This window comes from Simochromis diagramma, unplaced genomic scaffold (assembly GCF_900408965.1).
Source record: "Simochromis diagramma unplaced genomic scaffold, fSimDia1.1 OVJJ01000618.1, whole genome shotgun sequence".
NCBI classification, from domain to species: Eukaryota; Metazoa; Chordata; class Actinopteri; order Cichliformes; family Cichlidae; genus Simochromis; species Simochromis diagramma.
The window spans coordinates 2,568,049-2,592,780 of NW_024387423.1; the positions used below are offsets into that span (position 1 = coordinate 2,568,049).

At 41.2% G+C, this 24,732-nt stretch overlaps 2 protein-coding genes across 6 annotated transcripts in view; both read left to right on the forward strand.

Annotated features, from left to right (window-relative positions):
- The first annotated feature begins 16 nt into the window (after positions 1 to 16).
- On the forward strand, positions 17 to 11,940 carry LOC120722069 (glucocorticoid modulatory element-binding protein 1-like). Of its 2 annotated transcripts, none has more exons than XM_040012835.1 (10): positions 17 to 444; positions 3,964 to 4,105; positions 5,616 to 5,674; positions 5,924 to 6,045; positions 6,201 to 6,304; positions 6,745 to 6,929; positions 7,246 to 7,392; positions 9,989 to 10,126; positions 10,365 to 10,481; positions 10,566 to 11,940. In XM_040012835.1, the coding sequence occupies exons 2-10, from the start codon at positions 3,981 to 3,983 to the stop codon at positions 11,102 to 11,104; spliced, it is 1,536 nt and encodes a 511-aa protein (XP_039868769.1). In that variant the 5' UTR covers positions 17 to 444; positions 3,964 to 3,980; the 3' UTR covers positions 11,105 to 11,940. The 2 variants fall into 2 exon arrangements, with proteins under 2 accessions (XP_039868769.1, XP_039868768.1); XM_040012834.1 differs by lacking the exon at positions 17 to 444 and adding an exon at positions 2,336 to 2,848.
- Positions 11,941 to 13,737: 1,797 nt separating this feature from the next.
- ptprub (protein tyrosine phosphatase receptor type Ub) overlaps positions 13,738 to 24,732 on the forward strand; it is a 190,084-nt gene continuing 179,089 nt past the window's right edge. For 2 of the 4 annotated variants that reach the window (XM_040012819.1, XM_040012822.1), the window contains exon 1: positions 13,740 to 14,483. In XM_040012819.1, coding sequence (XP_039868753.1) covers positions 14,414 to 14,483 — 70 coding nt within the window. In that variant the 5' untranslated portion in view covers positions 13,740 to 14,413. Of the gene's footprint in view, positions 14,484 to 24,732 lie in introns of all 4 variants that reach the window. The other 2 variants (XM_040012818.1, XM_040012820.1) reach the window with 2 other exon arrangements.

Sequence of the window (24,732 nt, forward strand, 5' to 3'; positions counted from 1 at the left end):
AAAGTTGGAGCACAGAGTACTGGATATTTACTATTGGTCACGAGTGTCGAACCCCGTCTCCAATTGGCTCTCCTGAAACGTCAATCAAGTTGGTGTCCGGGATTCCATTCCCAAATAGGGCTGGCCTGATCCGTAGGTGTTCGCTGACCTGAGACCAGCCAGCGGTAGCAGTGCTTCTTATTTACTCTCATTAGAAACGATGGAAATGCCGAACCGGGATCTTTATTTGAAGATGCGTGCGTGTCAAAGGTGGAAAGTGCAGTTTTAAAGCAAACATGAAACATTCAGAAACACCTCGTCTGTTCGCTTTATTGACTCGCCCGAATTTCCGTTCTCAGTCTAAGTGCTAAGACTGCCATCTTCCGGTGAATTCAAGGCAACAACAAAAATATAACAAGCGCCTGTTCTAGAGCCACGATTAATCCTTTTCCTCAAGATTTAGAGGTATGTATTTTTTCTTTAATCTTACGTGTGTTTTTCTATTATTCCAGCCTTTTAATGTCTTCGTCAATCAGTTAGTTCTTCACTTTAAAAACATTTCTGCTTTGACAAGTGCTTTTAAAAAAACATCGTTTTGTCGCTGTCCCAGGAGACTCCTGTCAAACGCACCCAAATTATGAACAAATTGAAGTATTTATTCACTTAATGCCATGAGTCCCCAATCAAAGTATCACAGAGTATTCATGTGATCTAGGAGCACTCTGATTGTCATTTTAAAGAAGAAAGACTGAGAGGCTATGCATGCATTCATCATCTGGTTTAAAGTTATAGACTGGAAGTTATCAGAATATTGGAGATGTGGGTCTGTTGTACCTGAGAGAGAGCTGGGGCATGCTCTGGTCACACACATGAACAGGAGAGCTGATCCTGCTGCACTACGAGCCCCAATCTGGGCAGCCTTGATGCTTCTGGCTGTAAGGATTACACCACCTGCTGGTGTGACTCTCCAAAGGTCACCTCAAAAAAATCCCTGGTCCGGTCCATGCTTGTTAAATATTATTGCATTATTATTGCATCAACACATTCTTCGACCATCAAGACCAGGTGTAGAGTGTAAAGTACAATATGTATCCAAAATTATTTATTATTTATATAAATGATATTTGTAAGGCATCTGATATATTAAAATTAGTATTATTTGCAGATGACACAAATATTTTTTGTTCTGGGGGGAATCTAAAGGAGCTGCTGGATACAATTACTTCAGAAATGTGCAAAATTAAAAAATGGTTTAACAGGAACAAACTATCGCTAAATCTAAGTAAAACTAAAATGATCTTATTTGGGAATTCCCTTAGAAATGCACAAGTGCAGATTCATTTAGATGGTGTGGAAATTGAAAGAGTACTTGAACATAAGTTTCTTGGTGTGATTATAGATGATAAATTAAACTGGAAGTCTCATATAAATCATATACATAACAAAATTTCAAGAAGTGTCTCAATCTTGAGTAAAGTAAAACACATTCTGGACCACAAATCACTCCACATTCTCTATTGTTCCCTGATTGCACCGTATTTGAATTACTGTGCAGAGGTTTGGGGCAATACTTACAAATGTTCGCTATCATCAATCTTTATATTACAAAAAAGGGCCTTAAGGATAATCCATAAAACTGGTTACAGAGATCATACAAATCCACTATTCTGAAAATCAAAAATTCTAAAATTCACAGATCTGGTTCATTTTCTCACTGCACAAATTATATATAAAGCAATAAACAACCTGCTTCCTGACAATATTCTAAAAATGTTTTCTAAAAGGGAACGGGGATACAATTTGAGGGGGGAATTAAATTTAAAACATCCTCGTATCCGTACAACATTAAAAAGTTTTTGCATCTCTGTGTGTGGAGTGAAGCTGTGGAACAGACTAAGTAAAGATATGAAGCAATGTCCGAGCATGGCGCAGTTTAAAAAGCGGTTTAAGGATATGGTTTTTACAGGGTACAGGGAAAAGGTAGAGATTTGATAGGGTGTTCTTGTCTAATATTTTCATCTGTGTGCGGGTGCACGGGTATGTTGGTATGGGTATATATATATATATTTGTAGGTTGTGCATCCTTGAGGTGTTAATGGGGTTATTGAAAATGTGTATATGTGCGTATGTCTATATATGTATGTATGGATAGATAGAAACATATATGTATATATATTAAAAAAAAAATAAAAAATACACATGACATATAATGTAATTGCAAGGAGGTATTTCTGTAGTCTATTGATACTAGATAGTGGAAAAGGGGTGGGATTAAATAAGCTTGTGCTTCTTCCTGCTCCTTTTTGAACATGAACGTTATTTGGAGTTGTGGTTGCTCGTTTTCCTTTTGCTTTGCTTTGTTCATTTGTCTCTTTTAATTCTATTTTGTTGTACTTTTTCAACATGTTCAAAATAAAGATTCAATCAATCAATCAAATATGTAGGTGACGTGAGGGTTGAGCCTGTCGTATTAAAACCATAAAGCTACACTTGTAACAACTTAAACAAAACCCAGATTGTTGAGCTAAGATATGTAATTTGTGTAATAATAATGATACTACTACTACTACTACTACTACTAATAATAATAATAATAGTTCTTGCGGATTTTCCCTGGATTGGAAACATGCTCTGAGGCTGGAAAGCTTTCAGCCTGTGCACAGCCGTGGAGGCGCTCAATCCAAGCCACATAAGAGCAGTCTGACCGATTTACACATCGCGTGCGAGCCAACCGCTTCTCGTGACAGCGGGACAGATGCTTCTCAGGCAAATGCTGCCTTCACTGCAGGAAGTCTAAGCGAAGCAGCACTGCGCATGCTATCGCACTTCTCTGACGACCGGAGGATGAATTATCCCCTGCTGTAAAACGGTGAGTAAAACTACGACAATGTCTACATACAGTCGCAGGTAGAGTGTGTGGGAGTTTGACACGGGACACGGTGTTTTGTGCGCCTTTTTATTTTTATTTTTTAAAAGGACAGGGTCGCGCGTCCCTGTCGGGGTGTGCGTGCCTCCGCACCAAGCAGACGTCAGTTTGAGTGGGTGCAGGAGTGTGAGCAAGGCACGCAACTGTTCGTGCTGTATGAGTTGGTGATCCACACTGCGTTAAGGCCACTTAATACAGCGTGGAAGTTATTAATCAGTGCTGTTATCTGCTCTTTACTACATAACAAGCCTGCCAGCCACTGTGTCTCTGCTGTGGAATCACCCAAACAGTTTATAAATGAGTTTCTCCTCGGTGCTTTTCATATGTATCTGCTATCATCTCCTACTTATGTTGGACTGAAGTGATATAATAGAGAGAACCAGGCTCGAATGATTGCAAAGGCACTTTATTTATTATTAATCGGTAGCTTTTTACCCTGGAGCGGTTTCCCATTTCGCACTGACCGTATATTATCACAGTCCAGTGGGTACTTTGTTCACATTTGACCACTCCATAATGTGATTATGTGCCAATTTTTAAAGCAAATTCTTAAGGTGTTCTGTAGCCATAATTATAGCACACACATACACATACATATAGGCAGACTACATGGCAGCATGCTTTGCAGACTGATATAAACTAGAGCTTGCTTTATTTCATCTGGTAACAATGCTCCTGCAGATTGCATTTGTTCAACAGACTGACTGATCTGATGTCAGATTATTCCTTTGACTGAATGAATTAAATAGATGAATATCCTTGAATAGACTTTGCTGTGTTACGTTTGTAGGCAGTGCTTTAGTAAAAGCTGTAAGCTTTTGTTTCAGTATTTACGATGTTCTTGTGCATTCTTAGCAGCAGCATAGGAAGCAAGGCCCGGTGATGTGAGGATTATGTCATTTTAAGCCCTGTATGGACTCATTTCTATGACAGTTGCATGCAAGAAAAGGCTGTTAGAGGGGGTGGGCGGGTAAAACTCAGTGATTTGCATGTGCATTAAAGCGTGCACTCTTGTCATGTGGACGTTAACACGCCTGCTCGCCCTTTTCTGTCTGCAGCTCCGAGAAGAGAGGTGATGGCGGGTGCTCAGGTCACCGTGTCTTCAGAGGAGGTCATGACTGCGAGGGAAGAGGAGGGAGAGCAGAGCAGTACTGAGCAAAAATCTCAAGTCCTCTTGCACCTGCAGCCCGTCCTGCATGGGTAAAGTGGCTCGTATTAATATAAGCGCTTTGTTTGTGTGAAGAGCACAGTGATCTTTGTGTTAAACAAATTATGTGAGATACATCTGTTGTTTAATGCAGACTTAATTCAAAGAACACAAAGTCAGGCAGGTATACAGAAGATGACCACATCCTAAAGTGAGACACCTTAACAACTATATTATATTTAAAGGCAACCTTTCCAACTCTTGCTAAATAAATACAATGAGCATAAAAGGAAACTGAAGTTATTGTTATTTCACTGTTGATTCTTTTAGCTAACAGTCTTTGAGTTTCAGTACGGATGCATTCACAGATTGAATAGAATAGAATAGAATAGAATAGAATTCAACTTTATTGTCATTGCACATGCACAGGTACAGGGCAACGAAATGCAGTTTGCATCCATCCAGAAGTGCTTTAGTGATATAGATATATTAACAATATATATTAGCAATAATATAGATATGTGAGTATATTACAGAAATGGGTCTATTATGGTATGTTATAATGTACACGGTATGAAGTATGTTGTGAATATTCTATAAGTATGTACAGGCTGTAGTGAGTACAAGCTATGAACAGGCTATGAACAGGATATAAATATGAAAAACTATACAGAATATGAAATAAATAACTTTACAGAATCTGAGATATACAGCTATACAGAAATGGGAACTATGCAAGTTGTAAACAGTTGTAGGATTAAAGATTATCGAATGTACAGAATGATTATTTACACAGAGCTATACAGTAGTGCAGTTAAGATAAGTGAGATATAATTCCTACAGAGGCTATATAAAGTGCTAGTGGTTGTGAGTGGTGGTTCAGTCCATGTTATTATTGTGTGTTTGAGGGTACAGTTGTCCGTTGTGGGTGTGTGTATGTTCAGTCCATGTGTTAACGTGGGTCAGATGTCAGGAGGCAGAGTTCAGGAGTCTGACAGCTGTGGGGAAGAAGCTGTTCCGGTACCTGGTGGTTTTAGTCCGGAGGCTCCTGTAGCGCCTCCCATTACCATAAAAAGACAGATTTTTTGGGGGGAAAATGTCATTGACAGGCATAGCATCATGCAGGCTGACCTTCCTTTGACTATAGTAAAAAATCTTCCTTTATTATGCACTGAGTAGCACTGGTGGCTGCCAGTATTTTTATTGTTTGGAAATGTTTGGCTTTAGTTGATTTTTTTCTTAGTTTCAGTGTTAGTTTTAGACTTCTTAAATTATTATTGTATGGAGGCTGAGATTCTTGTAGACATCCAAAGTCTCAATAAAGACGTCATCAATGCTTTATCAGGCAAATTGTAAAAGTTTTTTTAAAGCAAACTAACAAATACTGACACTGAGGATATTTCCTCTATAAACAATACAAATGCTTTGCAGTCCCACATAAAGAGTGACATCTGGTCGTTCTGTGTATACATGCAGCCAACTTGCACGCATTTTAAGAATATTTCCAAGGCTTGCGTGCAATAAATAATTATTTTATATGTGTGGATCTGTCGCCCTCTGCAGGATGAATGATGACATTGCAGACACTGGCACTACAGTCCTGGCCATAGAGACGCATCATGGTGAATGACACAAAGACATTGCAACTAATTGCTGAACTGAACCTTTCAAACACACAGCTTATTCAGTCTAACCGATGCAGTAAACGGAATAATGAATCTCTCAAGCTTCACTGTCATTTAACAGATATACACGGAGAGTATTGACAAACCTCCTGGGGTGTTTGACGATTCTGACTTTCATTACTGCAAATGCACACTGTAATGCCTCTGCAGGCGGTCACGACGATGTTTGTGTTCTGTAACGTTTAGATGACAGTGAAGCAGATGGAGATGAGGTCGAGTATGGCTACCCCATCACTTGCGGGGACAGCAGGGCGGTGCTGCTGTTTAAGAAGTTTGTGTGCCCCGGAATCAACGTCAGATGCGTCAAAGTAAGTTGATGTTTAGTGTGATCGTTTAATTATTACCTTATTATTACTGCAAAATTAATTTTTGAAAACCTTTCTCCGCGATGGCATTTTGGTCCCTTCTGTCTTATTACTCTCTCAGAAACATAATGTGTGCTGTCCTCCCTTTTTTTTAACAGTTCAATGACGAGCTCATCAGTCCTAAGCAGTTTGTGCATCTGGCAGGGAAAGCTACTCTAAAGGACTGGAAAAGAGCCATCAGGCTGGGAGGAGTAATGCTCAGGTAGACTCATATAACTTCTTTTTGTCTGCTTTTTGTTGTAGAGCGGCGCACATCTAAAGTCTCACTCATATAATTTGCAGCTGCTTGGAGTCTGTCAGGGTTTGCTGGTGCATTCCAGAGGCAGTCTGTAAGTGGCATTATCATGATAGCAGGATCAAATAGCACGGATGCAAGCTGCCGAGAAACACTTCTCACCTCTTTATCATGTTTGCGCTTGTTGTTGGTATTACTGTGAGATGGTACACAAAGCTCAAAAGGCCCTATCTGTTCTTTTCATCTTCATTCCTCCAGAGGCCAGATCAAGGCACTCTGTGTCGAGCACACCGCTGAGAAGCTATCAGGAACTCACTGGAAATTCAGTCCTAACATCCCCCCGTAGCTACGTAGCGTAAATATTTTCCTGGAAACTTTGCAGTGTTAACCTGGCTCTCCCCGTGCAGGAAAATGATGGACTCCGGCCAGATAGATTTCTACCAGCATGACACCCTGTGCAGCAACACCTGCCACAGCACTAAATTTGATGTGCTGATCAGCAGAACGCGGCTTCCTCCTGGGAACTCGGTGCAGCCGAGCCTGTCGTGTCTGGCTCTTGACCCTGTTGGAGGGCAGGTGTCTCCCGTGACAGGTAGATTTCAGTTGGCATTCAGTTTGCTGCTTTTTTTTTGCCTCCCACATATGCTTGGGCTGCTGCGGCATCACTCAGGAAACAGAACCTAAACACTTTGGAAACCACTTGAACATTTACAGAAAAGAAACACAGCCTTAGGGGTTTTGTATTTTTTGGAAAGTAGTGAACGCTTTAATAAGCTTGACGTTTAAATATAAACATCAGCAATAAAAAGTTTGCTTTTAATGTTTACCTCACCACCGCACAGAAGAAAATAAAATCCAGAGAGGAGTGGTCGCATTATGGGTTTCACTGCATTTTGTTCCCATTTCAGAAGATGCACATAAGGCGGCAGAGGTGCAGGAGAGTTTGCAGGATAGGATTAGTGCAGCAGCAGAGTGGAGCAACGGTCCACGGAGGCTTCTAAACCCTGTAACAGCCAATGGACATGCTACCAAAAGAAAGATGGCTGACGTACCTGGTAATTATAAGAACACGTGCATACACTGGGGTGCTTGTTGAATAGATTAATAAACTGCATAAGGCAGGTACGCCCTATTTTAAATAAAGATAACACCCAGATAATTACTGTTCAGCGGGAAAATCTGTGCACAATCAGTCACTGTTGGAACCGGGAAAGCAGATGGCATCTCCTTTCATGATAGCCTACACAGCAGCAAACTGCTCACCTCTACTGCTCCACTTTGGGTGTTTAAGCAGTTGCCACATGGGTATATGCTCTGTTTAGAAGCCATTTAGTGGCTTACTGCAGTTTTGGGCACAGCACATGGAGCATGTGCAAGTCACATGTTTAACTGCAAATGACTGTCAGGTTATATGCTAGAATATGTCCTGTAGGCTCCGGCATCATGAAGGTTTTATTTACTCCTGGCATGTGTTACTTTTCCATCTGTTAAAGGAAATGTTCCTTAGAAATGTTTGACTTTAAAAGTTTCAATGCTATCATGGGTGGAGGCACAACTTCAGCCCACAGATCTTGAAGAGGTTGTACGTCTGTGAGCCCTGAAACCTGCCCTGAAGGGTTTAAATGAGTCATCCTGCAGTCCATTTGTCCCTTGTGTCACACCTCTTGCAGCATCAATTGTTTGACCCCTCCACCAAACCACTGAACCTTTGAATCTGCAGTTGTGCCATTCCTGCAGACCGTCCTTAAAGAGCTGCTGACCCCATCTGACATTTCTAAGTGCTATTCTAACCAAACTTTGATTTAAGGGTGTTTTAAGTGACCTTATCAGGTGCTCTTTAAAGTAGATGACAGTAGATATCGATGCATCTTTAGCCTAGAGTTGCATCGATATTGGTACTGTGCAAAAGTCTTGACACACCCATCGTTTCTTTATATTTTGCTAGGACAAAGGGAAAAATGTGCCGAGATTTACTAAAATGTCAAAACATACATTGAAGTATAGTATATAAGTCAAAAACAGAGTTTGTAAAGTTCTAACAAGCTTGTAAGTCAATATTTGGTGTGACAACCTTTAATCTTCAACACAGCCTGAAACCTCTGATTCAAGCTTTTTTCAACTTTTCTTTAAGTAGTCTCGAGGAGGTTCTGGGCTCTGGGGAGGCCGATCCATGACCGATAGTGTTCCATTGTGTGTTTGGTATCACTGTGATGCTGAAACGTGAAGCCAGTGTTAGTCAGATTCTTTCCACATGGTATTACATAGCGGATCAAAATCTGATGGTGTTTTTCTGTGTTCAGAATTCCATCAAGTTTGTTGACACGATCTCCAACATTTCCATGAACCATGACAAAACCTTTCAATAATACTTTGCATATCAAACCGTGACATCTTTGGCATCTTCCATAAATCTAACACAGGCTGCTTGTAATAAACTCCATCAAGATACAATTTAAAATTAGTTCTTTGTCACGTGTAATGTTTTTTTATGCTTGAATGATTCACAGGTCAATGTTAAACGACTTAACAAACAAAAGAAACATTCCACTAAAATCAGGTCAGGTACAAGGACTGGACTGAAAAACGTTTGAAAGACCTTCAGAAAACCTGGACTTGAACTGCTGCTCGCTTTAAAAATTAAAAAAAAAAGTCTAGTTTCCTTGGAAGCAAAATATAACGAAATAAGGAGTGGCTCAGCAATTTTGCACGGAACAGTTTGTGCCGATTTAAAAAGGTAAAACGTGTGGTGGTATTTTACAGATGGTTTTAATAATAAGAATAATGTTCAATATTGATATCTGAATTGTTTTACTTTCTAAAAATAGGTATAGGTATCGGCTCCAAATAAATTGTCAGGTTCTCAGTCCGGGTCCTCAGTAAAATAGCCTGAGATGGTTTAGTGAAAGGCAAATGGAAATGTGTCACAGCACATGGAGTGCTGCTTGTCATAGGGCTTAAAACATATAGCCAATTCACAGCTTACACCTCTACTCCTCTATCAGCTGCTGAAGAAATGTGCTGCTTCTCTGTAATGCACGATGTAAAGAAATGAATGAATTTAACTTCAGAGGGCCTTAAACGGTATTTGGAATATCTTCACCAGACATTCTGCATTTATCTCGACAGATTTTAAGCAAACATGAATTTGCATGCATTTCATATCAAGCATCTTTGACATTTTTACCACTTTCATGCGCTTGACTTTTTTTTTGGCTCAGATTTGCGCAGATCTCCAGTAATTCTTCATTCACTCTCAAATTCGCCTTGCCCTCCTTTCTCTCCTCTTGGAGCACCTCTTTTCTGACCCATTTTCACACTCTTTTGTCGTTCCCTCTGTCACATATTTGACATCCTCTCTCCAACTGCTGCATCACTCCTATTTCCTTTATCTCTGTATATTTGTTCCCAGTGTTTATCCAACCCTGACATATTCTGTTTCTGTTTTTCTTCTCTCTTTTATTCCTCTTTCAAAGCTCTGACTCTCTCCAAATTTCACCTCCAACCCTATTTTTCTTGCTGCCTGTCCCCACAGCAACACAAAGCATTGTATACTTTTACACAAACTAACAAAAAGAAAGGACAAACATGCACACACTTGCATAGATTTCTTGATATCCCATTATAACGCCCTACCTATTTGACCTCCTGTAGACGGGGTGTTGACTCTGTGGAAGGGTGTGGCAGACTGCGGGATGATGGGGGAGGTCCTATCCAGCCTCCAGAATGAACTGTTCAGCACTTTTAAGCGGGTGGAGCTTCGCAGTGAGAACGGAAACCTGCAGGAAACAGGTAATTGCCTACAGTGGGACCCATCTAACCCCTGGTCTGTGAAAAATGATTCAGTGTTGATGTTAATAAAACGTCAGCTGAGTCAAAAGTTGAAAAATCAGGTTTCAAAAAGATTTTCAATAAAGGCCCCACCAGCTAAATCTCTGAAAATTCATTGCTATTGATTTTGCAAACAGCTGACTTCATTGTGGACAAATCATTCAAAAGCCTTGTAGCTGACTCTTGATTATTTTGTTAGATGTCATGCTGCTTAATTCCTTGTGTGAGATGTTTGGGCTTTTGGATTCGGTGAAACAAGCCACAGACCTGAGGCGCAGCCAGACTGAAAAGAAAAAGATCCATAACAGTGTTTATGGTGAGAAAGCATTCAAAACTATCATGCGGCACATGCAGAGATACCCCGATGAAGCGAATTAACGATAATTTTCTTCTTGTGTAGACTTCGATGAGCTCTCGGAGGACAAGGGGAAGCAGAGCTGTGATAAAGGGACATCTAAAAAAGCCTCATCACTAAAACACCCTCGAACTCAGCGTAAAAGCCAGACGAGCAGCCATCCCCAGAGCTCGCTGCCCTCTGTCAAATCAGCCACAGTGATCCAGCCTCATTCTATCACAGGTTTATGTGCTGCATCTTACCCTCATCTCACAATAAACCCTCAGCTCTTTGCCCATTTCTCTGCCTACACCAGCCAGCGTTGTCATGCTGAAACTGGCAGGACAGACAGGGATGTCCACAGTGCCACGCTGGAGGGGGACCGAGAGATCAGTGAGGCAGACAACCAGGAGAAGTTTCATGGGCTGGGAAGGGAAGGCAACAAGAGAAAGGACACATCAGGGATCCACAAAGAACCTGGACAAGGGAGTGTAAAGTTTTGGGAGGGATCTCATGTTAGAAGGGACGAGGCGACAGAAGGCTTGCACGACATTGAAAAGGTGATTATGGGGAGAAAGGCATCAAAGAAACATAAAAGTAAGTGAGGCAGACGACCCCAGAGGGATTCTGCGGGACTAATTGAGGGAATGTGCCGGGAACTGAAAGAAGACACGGAGCGGAGAAACAATTAAAAACAATATGACTTTGTCAAACTCTACTTTTTCCACAGTGAAATATGCAGTACAGTTAGTGGGGTTGTCTTCTCACACAGACGCTTTTTAATGTTCTTAAATGGAAATGCTGGATTTTACAGCATCAGAGGTAATACAACTGAAGTGACTCGTCGATTAAGTGACCGACTGTCCCAAACCATTGTTCGAGTCATTATGGGTGTCATAATATGCCCTATTTGGCAATACGAAGATTTATTACTGCTTTTTGAGATTTTACATGACACCAGCACTTAACAGAAAAAATCATTGACATTTCAGGTGACAATGAAGGTGTGCTGGTCTGGTTGTTTTTTTATTATTATCACCCACATAGTATCAGTGTTTCCAATCCTTTACAAGTCTGCCGTCTTTGATGACACTCTTCCTCTAGCTGAACACTGTCACTAATTAATGATAGATTTTTTTAGCAACTTGTAAAATACTTATTTTGTTACTTGTGTTTTGCGATTTATATCTTTTAGATTTTGTGAAATATTTCTCACTCAGGCTGTGATTAGGATTTGACCACCTGCAGACACATCCTGCCTGAAGATGTATGGCTCCCAGTTTCTAATCACTCCCCTTACACTGAGTACTAACAAATACAGAATCTTGCAGTAACTATCCCCTTGCTAGTTAAAAGTAAGAAGGGAGAAATAGCCATCAAAATGACCTTGAGCGATAATGAATGCATTTTGAATAAAAACCTTCGCATTTTGAATTTTTAACAGCAGCAGCGTGTGAGTTTTCTTCAAGCGCTAACTTCACACCACTCAATTTACTGATCCTTTTTAAAGTCAGGGCGTTGATGGAAATTGGAAAACGTTGGTGGTTAATCTACTGACCGTACAGGCAGGAAGCCAATAAATTGCGCACAGAGGTCATTGTTTATTCAAAGTTTCCCTGCTGGTTTTAATCTCAGCGGCTTCATTCATCTCATTACTTCTCACAGTCAGATTGTTCTAACGTCTCACGCGGACACCTGTTACCTTACTGACCTCCTCACAACAGAAACGAGTGTATTTGAACAGCTTATCAGCCTGCAGAGGAGGAAACACTGCTGCTGTGAGTTCCCTTATCACTGTGTTGGACTTGCAGTTTCTTTTTGACAGCCGGTGGAAATTGTCCTGTTTTTTAAGGTATCGCCGGTTTGACTGACCGATCTTCAGCGTTTTAGGCCACACACAGTGAAGTACAGTAGCCTTCTCATGTTTGCCTCCCCGTTGCGTTTCGCTGTTTGTTTGCTTTTCGAGCTGCATGCCGAGGCCGCGTGATAGACGCTGATGATTTGCCTTTGACAGCTTCTCTCAGAACTCTGATGATATGTTATTATCAATTCATGCACAACACTGCCTGGGCAGATGTAGTTGTTTGTGAGGCAACGTGAGTGGCAGCTGATAAAATGACTTTCATCGTAGTGCGGTTCTCAGCATCTCCGCTGACACCTGTCCTGCTGTTGGATTATTCGAACAGTATTTTGCAACATTCTATTAAGTTTAACACAAATTAAACTATAATGGAGAATTCTGAGCTTGTTTATATAAATTGCTGCTCTGTGGTTCGAATACTTGGAAGAAAAGCTCTGCTGTGCATCACGCAGGTGTAATTAGAATTGTTAGCCTGACATATATTGTGCTCCTTTGGTTAAATTAAGTAATCGGCTGAGCGTCGTATCATTCATCTGTCATTCCGGGCTAACGGCATTAAAGTCTGCAATGTGCTCTCATGTTTGGACTTAGATGCATCTCTGTGGCCACCTTTAATTTAATCCACGGCCTTAGTGCTCACACATCGCAGCAAAATGAATGATGATTAGCCTGCTTAATGGCATCTTGATCAAATTGGGGGTCCTGGAGCAGCAGCTAAACGTGTCAGCTTTTAACCTGAACAAGAGCGACTGTCACATCAGCACTTATGCAAGACGTTTAGGCTGGGAAGAAAAAAGCTGTAATCAAATACAAGTGCACACGTTGCTGGATGGAAAGAATATCCAGGAATTCATATTCAAATACACAACTTGTGTTTTCACACACACCAGACAGGACAAGCAAGACAACCAGATATGCATTTATACGTATCAAAGTCACAGTGGGGTTCTTACCTCTTTCCATGTAGTCGCTCCATCTCTGTTTTATATTTCACTCTGCATGATACCTGATTTCTGCCGTCCATTATATCAGGTGGACTCCAACAAACACAGCCAGCTGGGGTTGGAGAGAAAATGTAGTCTCATTAAATGCAAATTCAATGCACACAACATGACAGACCACATAATTTATGGAGAGATATGCTTTGCACCTGTCATGGGTAGGCGTGAAGGCATGCTTACCTGTCTGTCTTGTGTGAGTATACGTCTTACCTCGGCTGTAAAACAGTCGCTAACATGACAAAAAAAATATTTTTTTCCAGGATAGTTTGTGCATTACTTGATTCATTAGTCCTCAGGTTGCTGATATGATTTTAAAACATGATTTAGCATATTTAAATGTTTAGTTTTAATTCTCAACTGTGTGCAGTGATGTAGCTTTAGCTGGAATAATAAGTAGGCCATTCCTCCGCCTGTAGGCATTGTTATCAGACTACTGTACCTGTGTTTGGAGCCTCTGGCCAGGGAAGATTAGAGAGCTTCTCCTTAACATTAAATATATGAAAAGTATCTCACTGTCTGAGCCAAATCTGATCTCTGTGGCTGGACCTCTTAAAGCAACGTGACTAACCTTTCTTTAAATCTTACAATCTACTTTTACACATGAGATAGCACTTTGAGGCAGTGAGGTCAAATAAAAGAGTCGCAAAAAAGTGATTGCCAACTAAAGGGTTCTCACAAACATACAGGTATAGAGACACACAATCTCTCACATTGTGGGGTTTTGCTTCGCCGACGTTTGAGCACCTCGGTGCCATTGATAGATCTGACCGCTTGGAGGCGCCCGGCTCATACTCTGAATCCCGCGGAGGGCGAAGTGGAGGCTGGGACTGAAAGTGGGCTTGAGAAAGAAATCTCTCCCCTGAAATGTTTACCCTGACGTCAGTTTGCAGAACTAGCTCTGCCCTGTCTGCTTCAGTGTCTCCGAAACTCCACTCAGTCAGATTTTTTTGGGGGGGACTAAATGGGCTCCGCTCTGCCTGCGCTGCCGGATCGCACCAAGTAAATGAAATGATTTCTTCTGCACATTTAAAGTGGACTAAATCATCTACACGATGAACACCTGCGCCTTTCTCTTAATTTTGACTGTTCAGATCTACGCCGATGGCATCGAGGGGCCAACAGGTAAGGCACACGTTCATCTCGATCTCGTGGACACGTTTGGGAAGTTTTACCATGCGGATGAAAGTCCACTGAAAGAAAAAGCGGAGCGAATCTGGTGGAGGTGCCAACTTTTGTGCTCCTGTTCCTCCAAAACACGCTGCTGCGTTTATCTGCGCCTTTCTGCCCCTTTCCACGACTTACCGTGGGACGCTGTCCTCCCAGCAGAAGCTACGAGCAATAACTTTCATAAACTGAAGCTTCAAGTTTCCAAGGTTAATAAAAGGAAGAAAAAAAAACAAAGGTTGGTGGTTAGGATGACTGCGAATGGGTGCTCTGGGTCGGGGGGGAAAAAAAGCTTCCATTTCCCTAAACAGTACAGCCCTTTTGCGCTGCGCCGCTTCTGCTTTCTGTTATCGCCCAAGCCCCATTTAAAGGCGCCAGGTAGCCTGAACGGTGTCTGCGATCCAAAGTTAGACATCAGTTCATTCAGAGCGACGGTTTTCCTCCTTAAAAACGAAAAATAAAATCAGAGATCCCCGCAGAGCATGTGTGCACGAGTCTCTCATATCCCCACAGCCTTGACCCAATCCTTGATGACATCCAGACCCCCCCGTCAAAAACCAAAACCACACCGGCGTCGGTTTAAACAGGGGGAGTCGGAGACTCTTTAAAAAGTTTGAATGTGACACTGCTGTGATTACTGGTTAATTGTCGCGTGCACTCTGGGATTAGATGAATCTTTCTCACAGATGCCACATTTTTATCTCAAGGTGGTGAGATGCTCCTGTTTCTCCTTGGACGAGGTGGGCTGTCTGGCTGCAGAAAGCTCACCAAGCGGCTCTTAATTTCAAAACTGACACGTTAAAAAAGAGAGAACATTTTAGAGGCTGATTTTATTGTTGGAAGAAGTCTATTCGTCTATTGCGAGGCTGGATTGGGAGACTGAGGATTTTTTTCTCAGATGAATAGGATGCAGTGTCTGACTTTTTCCTCTAGTTTATTCTTGAGATTGGATTATACCTTATAAATGAAATCTTTAGAAAAGAAATGGGGAAAAAACTGCCTCATTTGAAAGGTGGAAGGAGAAAGAAAAAAAGCAATGAGAATAAATGTCATATTAAGGAATTAAACATTTATTCAGATACAGGTATAAACTCAGGTGTTCTGGATTAATTTTTTTTCTCAGTGCCTGAAACGGCTTGGGCCTGTTTGAATTAATGCACACACATGCATATGCACATTGTGCATTAAACCTAATAAGGCTAATAAGGCGTTAACATGGATATCATTTACACGGCAGACTGTATAAATATGCACCACAGCGCTTGTCACCTGCGGAAGGAAATTGGCTTGATGTTTTCCATTATTACTTTTGCCAGGATTTGCATTTCTTTCTTGCCCTGCTTAGTGGTTCACGAGACAAGGGAGAAGCCACTGATGCTCTGTGTAAGTGAAAGAAGCAGCAGCAACAAAAACAGCACTAAAAAAAAATAAAAAACCTCCCCCCCCCAACAAACCAAGCATAATATGTTTTGTGGAGAGCTGAATGGAGCACATCATTAAGAGGAATGGGCTGAGACATATGAAGGATTAAATCACACACAGGTAATTAAAAGAGCTGAATGGAACAACAACGCTTCACTACGCAACGCTGTGTGAGGGAGTCTGTCAACAAAAATGTACATGCTGTCGTTCCTTTTTCTTTTTTTTTTAAAAGTTTGTTAACTGGAGTGTTGCAAGTCCTTGACGTCTTCCACTTTCCCATTAGCTGCTAATAGGTAACAGTTTAGTTGCCAGTTTTTGCAGCTTCTCTTCTACGTGACTGATGCCACTCCTCCTCCTCCTCCTCTCCCCTGGCTTGACTTCCCCTCATGGCTCCTCCACCTACCTGAATCCTGTGGGAGGCGAAGTTAGGGAGCACGCATAAATGCAGCTTTGAATCTCACAATCTTTAGAGAGTCTCTTTTGCTGTGATTGGGCGAGGACCACGTCTCCACCTTGGATGCTTTAGAACAATTAGAGCTCACTTCTCTTTTCATTTTCTCGCCCCTTTCACCTCTTCCGATCCATATCTTTCAATCCATAACCCTTTCTTGCTTGTGCTTTGGGTCAATGCAGGCCGTCAAGTGAAATGATTATTATCTCTATCTGCTGCACTGGACTCACTGCAGTGTGTGTGATTAAAAATAAAGAAAAGCACGACATTTGCATCAAATTCGCATAAAGAGCCCGTCATGTAGACGGTCGACGTTCCAGTTGTACAGCTATATGAGCGCGTTTCCTCCATCCTATGGAGCTCAAACTGCCACTTTCACTCCCCTGTTGTCTCTTAAGGGAATAGAACGAATGTTCACTTACCATCTGTCTCCTCTATTAGCACTGAATGTTGTCAACTGAGTGGTGTAATTATCCCGCGTCTCATGACTCATTTCCCAGTTTGATCTAAAGTTAAGGCAGAATATCCTTTTTTTTTTTGCTTATTTCCCTGAATAAGCTAACGCTTAGATCAAGATGAAAAGGGCCGCGGAGCCCAGACTGTCTAGCTTAAGCATGGCATGGGATGAATAACACCTCGGGGCCTCGGGTTTAAACTGCATAAACAAAAGCACCGATCCTGGGATGTGTAATATGGAAACACCTGCACTTAGAAGCATAGAGGGGATGGAGCTGCAATGATAATCAGATCGTCTTTTACATAATTTTAAGAAAAAAAAAACACAGTAATGTAACTTAATCATGCATCATAGTAAACTGACTAACTAAAAAGTTAACACACACCTATACAAGCATTAGCAGATGTATTGATACATGTACCAAACAGACAACAATAAAACGGTATATATGTGGCTAAAATAATTCAGTCGCTATATTATTTCAAAAGAAGTGTTCCCAGGCTATTTAAATGTTTATGCTGTGCCAATTTGACTATTTTCTTTATTGCAAAAGGTTATTATTGTAGCATTATTCATCTCCCGGCGCCTATTTGTAGCTGTTACATATTGGTTCTTGAGAGTCCATTAGACGTGCTCACTGTAATAAGCTTCTAACTGAATGGCGAGGAAAAAAAAGACCCTCTGATGCATTTGTGAATTATTGCTGGAGAAAGAAAAAAAAAATACCCATCATGTAGAAAATGTTGCCTCGCACCACAGAATTGCAGTAAATCCACCAAGTGGAAGTGTTCCCTGCAGGAGCCAGGCCACCATCTGTGGATGGAATACGAACGGGCAGTAAGGATTGGGCCTAAATCAGACTCCTGAAATGACTGGTTGATTTCCATCTTTGTGGGATCAGGGGCAGTAATTCAGAGAGCAGATGGAAAACTTTGCAACTGTGAGGGAAGGGATTGAAGCGGGAGGACGGTGGGGAAAGAATTTCAGAGAGGGAGAAGATGAGAGCGACAGAGGGATTCGTTCAGATAGATTGTTGGGGTGTTTTGTTTTTCTGCTGAGGCCACAGCAGGACATTTGCAGAGCTCGTGCATGCCGGCCTTTCTGCCTTTGGCTTGCACGTGTGCGTGTGTCTGATTAAACAGGCTGCTTATGAGAGAAGCCCTCTGCTCTCCAGCCTGTCTCTCCTGTTTCTCATCTATTGTAATGTGGGGCTACGTGGAAGAGAGCCAGGCCACGATCGGCTTACTCATCTCACAAGGCTGGAAGATGAAACGTATCCATCTACCGTGTGTACTCAAGGAGCTCTGCTTCATGCCAAGTGCCATGATTGGTACGCCTCATCAGTGAAGGCATGTGTCCGGTCTGGGGCCTGCTCCGTCTTCATCTGGGCTAATCTCTCATGTCTTTCCCATGCATCTTCCCCATCTCGGTGCTCTGCTGAGTGTGCAGGCATTTATTAGTCTTCTCCTATGCCAGGCTGCGGCTCACGCACATCTTGTGATTGTTGTGCTTAATTAATCCTGCTAAGCGTTTTTCCTGTTCTCTTTTTAATTATCACATGCTAGTGTTCTGTTTCTAAATCAGTCCCAACTTAGTTTTTTTCTCTCCCCTGTCTGTTGAAGAGCTCTGTGAGTTGTGGCCTACTCAGGCAGAGGATTGTTTGCTCTTCAGAAAGGTCAAGCACTGGTTGGGAGTCATGTTTTAGAGGCAGAGAAAGAGCAGGTCGTTGTCTTTGAGAACAGGGCAAAGCCCAAAGGCAGGTTTGCTTCCGCTGTGCGCGCGTGTGTGTGTGTGTCTCCTGTGCCATTTAGCCTTGCCTTTCTCTGTGTGCCCTCACTGCTTTGTATCTGGTCTCGCCGGCCAGCACAAAGTGCTGAAAGGAACCACTGGGAGGGAAACCTGGCAGATTGGAGATAATTATACATGACACTTATTATCCTGTCGAGGTCTCTTATTGTAAGTGTATTATGAAGGGGCCAGGAATCAGGCCACGGGAGTCCTGAGAAACAACAAGTGGGAAATCCAAAAACAGATTTTCTCCTTTAGAAAAGAATAAACGACCGTGAAACGTAAAGCAACGAGACACTAGAGAAATTAGCATGGCATCTGCTCTCCAGATCATATTTGTATTCAATACTTGCGCGCTGCTATTCTACAGCAAACGTATGAAAAAGAGGCCATGAACTGTTGAGGTGCTCACATCAAGCAGGAATGGGAAACCTTTTCCTTTCTTGCCTTCTTGCTTGCAGAGTGTTGTTAAAAGAAGAGATGATGCAACACAGAGGTAAACATGCCCCTGTCCAGACTTTCTTTTGGAGCACGTTGCTGGCATCAAATTGAAAATGTACAGCTGATAGTCATGTGCCACTTTCTGTGTACACTTAAATGTAGGGTTTAAATGATTAGCAGATCCTCGCATTCTGTTTTTATTTACACCGCACTACATTTCAGACATTTCTTTTAATAATTGAGGTGCACGTTTGGCCGAAGGCTTGGCTTCTTGTGGATTTCTGAGCTGTGATCGCTGAGGCTCTTCAAATTCAATTTAAATGTATTCTAGTTCTTTGCTTAGATTCATAGCCCGCTCATTCTTTTTTTTTTTAATTTGAAAGCTGCACTCTGTGACGTACGCTATGAATGTTTTAGCATATTGATGAAAATTGCATGTGTACGTGTGGTCCCCTGTCATTTTCATATGTGTGCATGTTAACATCACCTCCGTCTCTGCTTGTAAGACCACGAAATCACACGCTGAAGCCTTGACATGCAGCAGGGTCCCGTGTTGCTGAGTGACTGAACTTGCCATGACACTGATGCTAGCATGGGCTTGAGCTGCTGCCACGGTGAGCTCTTCGGGGTTACTGTGACACCTTCCAACACCCTGGAAGAGATGCCAAGAGTTGAGAGATTTACAGTCAGTCGCCTGCCTTGGCCTGTCTCTTCCTTTCCACTCTACAGCCGGAGTGCGGGTCTCTTTGCTCCCTCTGCCAGTTGTTATTAATGTGGTATTGATCTTTCAAACTCTGGGAAGTCCATTTTACTTAAATTTGATCAAAGTGGCATAGCGCCAGTGGCCTGCAAGTTTGATGTAGGAGTGGGAATTAGCTGGTCAGTCAGCGAGGACCTGCATTACGTAAGTGCCCACAAAGAGCGGAGTAATGTTAGCCGTATGCATAGCGTACAAGAAAGAGGTAAAAGCCGAAATGCTTTTAAACAGGAAATGGTGAGCTTTTGTTTCACAGGGAAGCTGCATACTGGATCATAAAGGGAAGCTATAAAATATGTAGTCGATGTACTGGTCTGACTTAAAATAGCTGACATGCTCATTATCACTTAAAAGCACATGTTTCACTTGAGTAACGGACATGGAATATTATCACTGAACACAGATTGGCAAGAGTTTATAGCCTGAATAAGAAAAGTGAATAGCTCGAGTGCATGCATGCAGGTGTGTAATTAGCCGACAAGGAAATAACCAGGGCTCTGAGTTTGCAGCCGTTTCAGTCCCAGTGTTTTCCTCCCCAAGGCAGTGCCTTCCCAACTGCAGAAATTGGGTCTGCAAGACTGATGCTGCAAGTGCCGCTCCTTATCCCCCTGCCCAGAGAAAAGAAAGCCTCCTGAGCAGTTTAAAATTAGCCCGCTGGCCGTGTTTCAGTTCTTTACCTTTCTCTGTGTCAACAAAAATTTCCTGCCAGAATCTTCAGGCCCTCTGAGTTGGTGTATGCGGTGTGTAACAAATGCTGCTGGAATCAAAGTTCAGAATTAGGACGGGATTGTGGAGTCGAGATCTGACCTATTGTTCGGCTTCTTTTTTAGTCCTTTGCATATGAAACAGTCAGCGAAATATGAGCCCCTGACACTCCTCTAAAAGTCAAAACACTCTCTTCAGGACATTTTTCTCCCTGTAATAGATGCAGAATTTAGTTGCCTTTGTGCCATGAGACCTGCTCTCAAGGGGAGGCAGGGAAGTGGTATTTCTGGTTTGACCAGTTCCTTCCAGCAAAGAAATATCCTCACGCAGACCCAGGGATGAACCTGAACACTTATCACCCTGATGCATCCCACACTTATTAGACTGACAATCTTTCATATAAACTTTATTAGCACAGTGGAAATTGAAGAGCGTTAAAGTGTAACAGAGCGTGGATAATGTCTACTGTGCTGATTTAAAAGAGCGCAGCATTCAAGGCTCGCCCTGCATGAAATCTATAACTAAAACTGAGATCTTTTAAAAAAAGGCAATAACTTCTCAGTTATAGCTTCTGCATTACATGATTGAAGATTCCCTGCAGCACAGTCTCATGGCACGGGGTGACACTCAGCTGTGACAGCTGCCACTGCTGGTGGGTTATAGGTAGGTCATGACAGCTGGGGTAGCACAGGTGCCAGCTGGCAGGAAGTCACTCAGCGGAGGGATTTTGAACCTGTTGATGTCATATAACAAGTTTACAGTACTTTTGATTTGATTTTGATTTATTGATTTATTGATTAGCATTCAAATATCTCAGTGAAGACAGAATAAAGATTACCACAAAGCAAGAAAGCACAAGACAAGGCTAATCAAAAGGTATTGGCTGAAGCATTTGCTTATTACGCCAACCCTTTTAACAAAAGATCTTTTTGCATGCAGCTCCTGTACACAGGGCTCGAAGCAAAGAATAAAGCAAAGCAAAAACAAACAAACAAACAAACAAACAAACACAACAAATCAAAAAAACCTTCCACCTTAGATAAGTAACTACATCAAAGCAAAAAATCAAGAGTTTCAGTATTATTATTTTTGCTCTTTTCATTCTTGATTTATATATTTTTCTATTACTCTATTTTTAAACATGTTTTTAAACAAGGAAAATGAACCACACCTTTTTAAATCACTGTCATAACTATTCCACAGGTTAACTCCTCTAACAGAAACACATCTCTGCTTTATATTTGTCCTTATCTTGTTTTTTTTAAAGAAATCTGTTCCCCTTAAGTCATATTGACTCTCTCTGACTTTAAAACGCTTCTGAGTACTGCGGCAAAGCAAGTTATTTTGTGCTTTATACATTATCTGTGCCATTTTATATTCAACTAAATCATAAAATTTCAGGGTATTCAGATTAATAAACAAAATGTTAGTTGGTTCTATATAGTTTGAGTGATTTATAATTCTTATAGCTCTTTTTTGTAACTTGAAAATAGGAAGAGTATTTGTTTTATATGCATTACCCCATATCTCTAGACAATAAGTCATATATGGAAGCAACAGAGTACAATAAAGTGTGTTTAATGACTTTTTGTTCAGGACATGCTTTGTTTTATAGAGAATAGCAATGGTTTTTGACATTTTTGTTTTCACATGGTTTATATGAGACTTCCAACTCAGCTTATCATCAATCATCACTCCAAGAAATTTATTTTCGTACACTCTTTCAATTTCAATTCCATTAACCCTGATTTTAGATACATTTTTCATTTGTCTAGTGCCAAAAATAATCAATTTTGTTTTCTTTATATTTAATGATAACTTATTTACATCAAACCAGTTTTTTAATATATTTAACTCCTTTTCAGCTGTTCTACGTTTTTACCTGAGCAGTACAGAGTGGTATCATCAGCAAACAATACACATTTTAACAGTTTGGAAACATTACATATGTCATTTATATATAATATGAATAATTTAGGGCCCAGCACAGAGCTCTTGATTTAAGATACAATTAACATGTGATGATGTTGACTAACCAACCAATTCTGGGGCTTAAAATACTGATATTTTTTCAAAGTTGCTGACATATAAATAAGATCTAGTTTAGTGCTGAATCAGTATTAGATGATGAGACATTCGTAGTATGATTGTCCTGTGACGTGTGTATATATTTCTAAAAAAAGAAACAGCCATTAAAAATAGTTCTAATAGGCCTAAAAAAGTACTACGCCTTTTAGGAGTATTAAAAATATTAGTGCAATTGCACAACAAAGTCACAATAAAATGAATGAACTATACTCAAAGTATCCCCTTCCAACATGTTTTTATCAGTCATTTTAAATGGCTCTATATAGATCCATCTAGTGACCTTGAAGAAGAGGTCAGAGGTCAAATGTAACATGATATTTTAAGTCTTTATACACTACTTTATATATTTTGACAGTACACATCGCACCACAGAATCATAGTTTCTAAGGTTTTTTGTCAATTTTTGACCAACAAATATTTAAGTTTACCTTGAAGATCTTGGTGGGTGTAAGCCAAATTGTAATGGTTTGTTAACACGACGTTACCCTCCACCCCCTACACAGTTTTATATTCTGATCACTCAAAAATGTTTAAGCTATCTTGTTCACAGACAGAATGACATACATGCAAATGCTAAAGCATAACTTGGGGGAAGGTAACGAAAACGAAGCGCGGTGGTAAACAAAGTGAATTTGTTGAAACAGGTGATTTGTCATAGATGCTAAGGGGAACCTCCACCTGTTTAACTTTCCTGCAAAGGTAGCTGTGAAAGCAGAGCCAGTGGCAGCTTGTCTAGTAAGCTAGTCTCCTATCAGGCTCCTGTCAAAGACCAGAGGTTTATCCACAATGCACATGTGCAAACAACCAGACAAAGCTGCTGCTCCCTTAAGCTCAAGACATGGTTAATGTCACACAAACATACCCATGGTAAATGACACGTGTGTGTGCGCGTGATGTCCACCTTCTAGTCTTTTCTCTTTAAAGGCCTCACTGTGTTATAAACTAATTCAATAATTATAAGCCATAGGTAATCTTTCAGAGCTTTAAAGATATCTCAGCAGCCAGAACCAAAACAAAACTGGACTTTATTTTGGTTCTTGCTCGAGGAGTTTGTGCAGCTACACAGCAGCCATGGTTAGAAGTATGAGCAGGAGTGCTGGAGCAGTCATTTTGGAGATAGCAAGACTTTACAGCACACAGGAGGCTCTGGAAAGATGGCACCTCATCCTCCTCTGAGGACTCTCAGGTTGACATGGAGGAGGCTTCAGAGGTGGAAACAGACCAGCTGGAGTCCAACTCTAAATCATCTGATTGGAGGGTGGGTGGAGAAGAGACGGTTGAAGCAGTGAAAGGATGGACTTCTCAACGTTTTGGTCATCCCCATATTTTTGTCTTCCACATAGAGTGCAAGGCTCTGCTACGTCCCAGCAGCCAGAGGTTTGATCCCAGTGGAATCACAGAGGAACTGCATACTCATGTAGAGATGTGCATTTTGTGTTTACAGGCCAAATAATAAATCAATTCAAATCTGCAGGGTGCTGCTCCCAACCTGTCTCATCAGCAAATATAAGGGCAGTGTGACTTTTGCATGGACAGAAAGAGAAGAGCTGGCAGCACCATGTAGGAGCATGCATGTAGCTCCACCTCAGCTAGAGTCCCTCTTCTTTAAAGGGTCAAAATCTAAAAACTATAATTAATATTTGATATTTATAGTTCATACTGAAGTAGTTTTTTTTTTTTTAAATGAGCCATTTAAAGTGGAAATATAATTTTTTTTACAGCAGTTTTTGTCCTTGGGCTGAAAAGAGTCTGGATTAAGGGATAATTTCATTTTTTATTGTGCTTAGTTAGGTTTTGAGAACCAAAACTATTGGGTTAGTGTTAAGGACAAAGAAAAAACCTGCTTTGGTTCAAATACTCTCTGTCCTAACATTAACCCTGCACACAGAGAAATGAGTTAACTGTACACAGTGCACTGACCTGTGACCGAGCCTTTATAGGCTGGAGTGAGAAAAAATGTTAAGGGTTCTTTTTGAGGAGTTTAAATTAAATAACTATTAGAAATTCTAGTTGAAGTGAAAATACACCCAAACTGGGGTTGGATGGTTTTATCACTAATGTGGCTGTTGCTTGCAGTTTCATCATAGGTCCATGTGAG